General features: G+C 57.9%; 1 protein-coding gene across 2 annotated transcripts in view; it reads left to right on the plus strand.

The window, feature by feature from the left end:
- AHCYL2 (adenosylhomocysteinase like 2) overlaps positions 1–6609 on the plus strand; it is a 63140-nt gene extending 56531 nt beyond the window's left edge. For both annotated transcript variants that reach the window (XM_059472055.1, XM_059472056.1), the window contains exons 11-17: positions 221–291; positions 528–622; positions 1586–1684; positions 2247–2315; positions 2394–2472; positions 3057–3177; positions 4175–6609. In XM_059472055.1, coding sequence (XP_059328038.1) covers positions 221–291; positions 528–622; positions 1586–1684; positions 2247–2315; positions 2394–2472; positions 3057–3177; positions 4175–4181 — 541 coding nt within the window. In that variant the 3' untranslated portion in view covers positions 4182–6609. The remainder of the gene's footprint in view (positions 1–220; positions 292–527; positions 623–1585; positions 1685–2246; positions 2316–2393; positions 2473–3056; positions 3178–4174) is intronic.
- Positions 6610–7390: the final 781 nt, after the last annotated feature.

The following is a 7390-nucleotide window of genomic DNA, read 5'->3' on the forward strand; positions in this document are numbered from 1 at the left end:
GCGGATCCACAGCTCCTGGATGTTCCCTGCAGGAGGAGCAGCTCTGAAAAACCCATCAGGGTCCAGAATTGACGTTTGCAGATGGGAAAGCCCCAAAATCCCTTCTCATTCTCCACACAAATGTCCCAAACCCTCCAGGATGGCCCCAGGAGCTCCCAATGGCTCATCAGGGGGTTAAAATCAGGATCTGGGCTCACTTTGTCCCTGTTTTCCCTCCCAGCATGGATGGGTTCCGGCTGGTGAAGCTCAATGAGGTCATCAGGCAGGTGGACATCGTCATCACCTGCACAGGTACGGGCCAGCGGGGGGAAACGGGGATGCCCACCCCAGAAGGGTCTCCTGGGAATGCCCACCCCAAAAGGGATCCCATGGGGATGCCCACCCCAAAAGGGTCTCCTGGGAATGCCCACCCCAAAAGGGCCCCGTGGGGATGCCCACCCCAAAAGGGCCCCAGCCCAGCCCAGCCTGAGGGAAAGCCCCAAAGGTGGAGCAGGACAGGGATTGATCCAGGGCTGTGGTGCTGGCAGGGAACAAGAATGTGGTGACCAGGGAACATCTGGACAGGATGAAGAACAGCTGCATTGTCTGCAACATGGGACACTCCAACACCGAGATCGACGTGGTGAGCACGGCCACCGGGGCTTGGGGGGACAGTTTGGGGGTGATGGGGTTTGCAATGATGGTGTTTTGGGGTGGTGATGCTTTGGGGTTACAGTGGTTTGGGATGATGGTGCTTTTGGGCAGTGGTGTTTGGGGTGATGGTGGTTTGGGGTGACAGTGTTCAGGGTAATGATACTTTAGGATAGTGATGGTTTGGGGTGCCTGTTTCAGGGTGATGGTGTTTGGGGTTACAGTGGTTTAGGACGATGGTTCTTTTAGGGTCAGAGTGCCCAGTTTTGGGCTGACAGTGCTTTAGGATAATGGTGTTTGGAGGTGATGGTGCTTTGGGGCAATGGTGTTTGGGGTGGTTGTGCTTTGAGTGATGCTGTTTGGGGTGATGGTGTTTTGGGGTGATGGAGTTTTGGGCTAACAGTGTTTGGACTGGTGGTATTTTGGGTAGACAGTGTTTGGGGTGACTGTTTTGGGGTCATGGTGTTTTAGGGTGATGGCATCTTGGGCTGTCAGTGTTTCGGGTGATGGTGCTTTGGGATCATGGTGTTTTAAGGTGATGGTGCTTTGGGGTTACAGTGTTTTAGGATGATGGTTCTTTAGGGCAGTGGTATTTGGGGTGATGGTGCCTTGGGGCAACTCTTTTAGGGTCAGAGTGCTTTGGGGTGATGGCGTTTTGGGCTGACAGTGCTTTAGGGTGATGGTGCTTTGGGGCAATGGTGTTTGGGGTGGTTGTACTTTGAGTGATGCTGTTTGGGGTGATGGTGAATCCTCCTCAGCAGCCCTTGGACAGCCATGGTGCAGCTCTGATGTGCTGAGCTCACAGAAACAGTCCAGGCTGTGACTCACAGAGGTGTCACTGGGCTGGGCTCCAAGGGGACAATCCCAGGGCGCTGGCAGGGGCTGCTGCTGTTCCCACCCCGTGTCTGAGCTCCCGGGGCTCCCTGGTGCTGCTGTGACATTTCCCGTGTTCCAGGCCAGCCTGCGCACGCCCGAGCTCACCTGGGAGCGGGTGAGGTCCCAGGTGGATCACATCATCTGGCCCGATGGCAAGAGGATCGTGCTGCTGGCAGAGGTGAGAGCAGCTGCAGCTCAGGGTCCCTGTGCATGGCAGGTTTGGCTCAGGGAATCACAGAATGCTTTAGGTTGGAAAACACCTCTGAGTCCATCAGGGCCGACCATTCCCAGCACTGCCAAAGCCACCATGTGTCCAAGTCCCACATCCACAGGGCTTTGAATGCCTCCAGGGATGGGGACTGCACCCATTCCAATGCATTACAGCCCATTCCATGGAGAAATTTCCCCTAAAATCCAATCCAAACCTGCCCTGGCCCAGCCTGAGGCCGCTCCCTCTGCTCCTGTCCCTGTTCCCTGGAGCACAGCCTGATCCCCCCGGCTGTGCCCTCCTGGCAGGGACTTGTGCAGAGCCACAAGGGCCCCCCTGAGTTCCTGAGATGAGGAAAAGCTCCCCTGTTTTAATTCATCCCTCTCCAGGGTATCTCCCATTTCCTGAGGGCAGCCACACCTCAGTGGGCTGGGTGCAGGTGACACAGCAGGGACAGCTCCAGTGGCTGCTGTCCCTGCTGTGGGGTCACAGCCTGGTTTGTGCCCTGTTAACAGCCAGATTCTGCTTCCAGGGCCGCCTGCTGAACCTGAGCTGCTCCACCGTGCCCACCTTCGTCCTGTCCATCACGGCCACCACCCAGGTGAGGGGGCTTGGGCTGGGCTGGGCACAGGCCCTGCTCTGAGGGACAGCAGCTCTGACCCCGGTGTCCTCTCCGCAGGCCCTGGCTCTGATAGAGCTCTACAACGCTCCCGAGGGCCGCTACAAGCAGGACGTGTACTTGCTGCCTAAAAAAATGGGTAACGATGCTCCCACTGCCTTCTGCTCGTGCCTGTTGGGCTGGGAGGGCCAGGCTGGGCACTGTCACAGCTGGGAGGTGGCCCTGGGCCAGGCTGGGCACTGTCACAGCTGGGAGGTGGCCCTGGGCCAGGCTGGGCACTGTCACAGCTGGGAGGTGGCCCTGGGCCAGGCTGGGCACTGTCACAGCTGGGAGGTGGCCCTGGGCCAGGCTGGGCACTGTCACAGCTGGGAGGTGGCACTGGGCCCAGCTCAGGGGCTTTCAGCTTCTTGCTGCTCTCCTGTCCCACCTGTGGAGAGCAGGGGGTGCCTCCCTGTTCAGGGGGTGTCCTGTGGGGTCTGTGCCAGGGATGGGACCTCACCCCTGCCAGCAGCTCCCCCAGCAGAGCCCCCTCCTGGGCACACTTTGGGCAGAATGGGCTTTTTGGTGGCAGTTGGGGTTTTTGAGGGCAGGCTGGCTTATCCTGGTCTTGGGCTGGGGTGTCACCAAGCAGAGGTGCCAGGTGGGTTGTGCCTCAGCGCGGGGCACTCGCTGTGGCCTCCCTTGCCTGCTGTGACGAGGCCTGGCCTCCTGTGCCCTCCCCAGACGAGTACGTGGCCAGCCTGCACCTGCCCACCTTCGACGCGCACCTGACGGAGCTGACGGACGAGCAGGCCAAGTACCTGGGGCTCAACAAGAACGGACCCTTCAAACCCAACTACTACAGGTGCCCTCCAGCCCTGTCCCCTCCCTGTCCCCTCCCTGTCCCCTCCCAGCCCTCTGCTCCTGCCCCGGTGTGGGGGACACCTGGGGTTTAACCCCACCCATTCCCTGAGATGATTCCGAGGTCCCTGCGCAATCCCGGTGCAGGCAGCAGGAAGGGCATGGTGCACTTGGAGCCCTGACAGCAGCTCTTGGCAGGACAGGAGCCCTTTGTGTGTGGCAGCAGCTGTCACCCAGACGTGGCAGATGCCAGCGCGATGCCACCGGCTCGGTGGCAGATTTATTTTTAAAGTTTGACGGAGGATGAGGTGGCACAGAGTGGCCTCGGCCCTGGGGCTGCTCCCTAGGCTCAGCTCCATGGCTCCTTCCTGAGCACGGGCTGGGCAGATCCCCAAAATAATAATAATTTTCAGTAGGAGCCCTGAATCGCTTCCCTTTCCACATTTTTAGCCAGCACTGCCATGAATTTCCACTGTGAAAATGAAATGGCTTTGCACAAAAGTGCTTGGGAGGGTGAAGCCCAGAGCCTTTTCCTGCAGGAAAAAGGATTTTCTTGGCAGGCAGAGAGCACCAGAACACTCCCAGTTTGGGGATCACTGGGTTTTCCCAGATCCTGAGCTTTTTCCCTTGCAAACTACTGGTGCTTCCCTGTGGCTGTGGAGGAATTCCCTCTGGTTCAGTTCTCTGTGCCTGGCATGGCCCAGCCTTGTGGGGAGCGAGGTTTGTCCCTGGTTTTGGTGTCTGGCCCAGCCTTGTGGGGAGCGAGGTTTGTCCTGGAAAGGTTGGGATCCATTGAGGGTCTCAGGGAATTCCCTGCCCTGAGGGGGAGCCACGACCCCTCCAACTTCTCGTGGGCACCTCAGAGGCAGCGAGGACCGAGTCCCTTCCTCAGCCATTTCTGTCCTTGGCGTCTCCCCCTCCCAGAATCCACCGTGGGAATGCCAGGGCAGCTTTTCCTCCCTTCCTCACTCACCAATCCCCGTTTTTCCTCCTTTTCCCAGATATTGAGTTCTGCCGCCGCGCCCCGGAGAAACGCGAGGAACCGCCACAAGCACCCGAGTCTTTCTCAACTACTGTACAGGATGAAACCGCGCAAGCTTCCCACGCTAGAGCCGGGCTTGCTGCCATAGTCGACAGTGTGTTTTAGGTTATTTATTTATTAAATTAGAATACTGTTCATGTGGCCTCTGCCACTGGTGTTCGTCCTGCCGCGGGACTGGGAGACGCTGGATTTTCTTTCCGTTCCTTTCATTTTTCTCTTTGGGTTCGTTCTTTTTCGGGGCTGGGAGGACGGGGAAGGCGAGGAGGAAGCTGCTGGAATCGAGCTGTGGAATGTTCCCTTATCCCTGCTCACCCCCGCTCGGTGGCACCCGGCCTGGGAGTCGCTTTTGGTTTCCGCCACGCCCCAGCGCTTCTCCAGCCCGGCAGCCGGGGGATCTCTGGCTCTTTAACAACAGAGCCGGGATCCTCCTTGGCTCCAGGCCGGGAGCCACCTCGGGAATCTGGCTGGAGAAGCCTCTCCGTGTGCCCTGCAGTGCCCGGGGCCGTGCCCAGCCGGGGAACCTCGCCTTAGCACCGCCCGGAGCTGTGCCCGGGGACAGCCCCGAGCGCGGAGGAGCCGGCGCCGCTCCCCTGGGCACAGCCCCACGGCGTTTTCCTGCTGCTGTCGTTCCGAGTGCCAACCTCTCTGGATCAACCAAAGTCGTGTTCCCAGCGCTGCTGGAAGGGCCTCGCCCACCGATGCTGCTGCCGCGCCGGCGGCTCCTGCCGCGCCACGCAGAGCTCGCCGGCCGCCCGGCTGGGAGGACCCAGGTCCCTCTCCAGCTGAATTTCAGTCCTCATTGGAAACCTTGGGAGTTTTATTTTCTGGTCATATTTGTATGAATCTGGAATTGTATGAGACGTCCGGCGGAGTGACCCCCACGGGTTCTGTGCGAGGAGAGAGCTCAGCACCACTAAAACCCTTCGGTCACCTCGACGTGTCACAGCTGATGGAGAGTGAATTTGCCAGAGTTCCCTGTTTTATCCCAGGATGTCCCACCTGAGCACAGGACAGCGTGACCCTTAGCAAGGTGACTTCCCAAGTGTCGGAGCGGAGTCACTTCTGTCCCTCATGTGGAGAACGTGATCCTTCTGAAATGGAACAGCTCCGTGAGCACAGGAGCCTCTGTCCTCCCTGTTGGTTCCGAGTCTCTCATCAGCTGCAGATCCGTGCTTTGTCCTCCTGGGCTTCTTTGCCGTCACGGAGAACTTTTTTGTGGCAGCTCGTTCACGCACAAGGAAGGGAAAACAGAGGAATTACAGCCTCAAGTCCTTCCCACGGCTCTCAGGAGATTTGGAGGCAGGTTGGCCACAAGTCGCTCATCTCCAGAGCAAACGTTCCCATGTGCCGGCTTATTCCAAGTTTCTCTTTGAAATCTCTCAAAATCAGGAAGGAAAACCTTGAGAAGAGCTTGAGGAAACCTTGAAGAGACCTTGGGAAGGCGTCAGGGCTTTGTGAAGGCCTTGAGGAGACCTTCAGGCCTTGAGAAGCTTCCAGCAGACTGATCGCTAAGCACAGACTCAAAATGATCTCTGCTCGTTCATTTTACCCAGATCCTGAGATTTTTGGGAGGAATCCCCTGAGCAATTTGAAACATCCCACCCAGGTGTTTCTCCCCGGGCTGGATCCAGGTCTGTGTCAGGCCCTGCTGTTTTCTGGGAGCGTGGGAGCTGCTCCTGGCCCAGGTGAGACGTGGCCGTGGGGTCCCTGGGGCAGAGCAGCTTTGGGAAGAACAGGAATCCCTTCCCAACCCAAGCACAGCCACTTCCCCCTGGAAAAGCCCCTTTTGGAAAAGCCCCTTTTGGAAAAGCCCCTTTCATCCCAAGCCCTCTGATCCCCAGAGCCGCGTCCTGCCCGTGCCTGCTCTGCACAGCCCCGATCCCTTCGTGCCCAGTTTATCCCCCCTTTATCTTCCAGGTAGATAGGAAGGGAAAAAAAAAAATATATATATTAATACTAAAATCCCAACTGGCTTTTCCCACCTCGATTTTTAAAGCTCTTCTCCATGTTCTGCTTCTCCTGTAAAAGCTTTTTGGCTCGCTTGGCTTTTTTCCTAATCAACCTGGAATCATATCTTATGATCATCTCTAAATTAAACGTGTAATGGGGTTTGGTTTCTTTCATCTTTTTTTTTTTAATGTAACGCATTTTTCAAGACTTAGGAAAAAAGAAATTTTAGGTAACACCAGCAAAATCGCATAAAGGAAATTAATTCTGTTCTGAACTTTAGAGATAATAATAAGACAAAACTGGTCATCAGCAGTGAGGAAACAAAAACGTCGCAACCGTAACATTTCAGAAGGATGTTTTAAATATTAATGTCTGAGTGATTGTATTAGATCAGCAATAAAGACTCTGTAATCTCAAAACACAAATAAAACATTGGAAAACTCAGCCTCTCCCGAGCGTCCTTGGGGTCAGGTGGGGTCAGGTGGGATTTTGGGGTGGGACAAGGAGGGATCGGGGATGGTGGCGGGCTGGGGAGCCCTGAGCTGCTGCTGCTGTTTCCAGACACTTCCAGCTGGGGAAGCGGCTCCGGGGCCGTGTCCTTGGGCAGCCGGAGCTGTTTGGGCTCTGGGCCCCGACGTGTCCTTGGGAAGCGCTGCGGGAACGATCCCGGTCCCGTTATCTCCTCCGGAACAATCCCGTTATCTGCTCTGCTCCCGCCCTGCCGGCAGAGCCGCACACGCCGCCAGGGCAGCCGAGGGAATTCCGACCCAAACCCTGCGGGTCTCCAGCCCTCCAGAGGCTCTGAAGGGATGCGGGACGTGAGGGGCACCGAGCCGGGCACCCGGAACCTCCCCAGCCACAAACCTGACCCACAGGCACCCCAAAAACAACCACCACCCCTTACCGGGTGTGGGAATGGAAACAAACCCCGCTCCAGGGCCCCGGGAGCTGCCTGGGACCGGAATGGGGACCGCGGGGTTTGCACAGCCCGAGGGCCCGGGTGCTCCTGGGGCTGCCTCGGGGACGGGGACCTTTGGCTGGGGCGGCTGCAGCCCCACAGGTGCCCCCGGCCCCTCCATGGCCACCCCATGGGCCCCTCTGACACCGCCGGCTCCCGCCCTGCTGCCCCAGTTCAGGCTCCAGGGACACCCCGTAACCCCCACGGCAGCGTTCTGTACTCCCAGGGACACCCCATAACCCCCAAGGCAGCGTTCTGTACTCCCAG

The sequence above is a fragment of the Ammospiza nelsoni genome, chromosome 5 (genome assembly GCF_027579445.1).
Source record: "Ammospiza nelsoni isolate bAmmNel1 chromosome 5, bAmmNel1.pri, whole genome shotgun sequence".
Lineage (NCBI taxonomy): Eukaryota > Metazoa > Chordata > Aves > Passeriformes > Passerellidae > Ammospiza > Ammospiza nelsoni.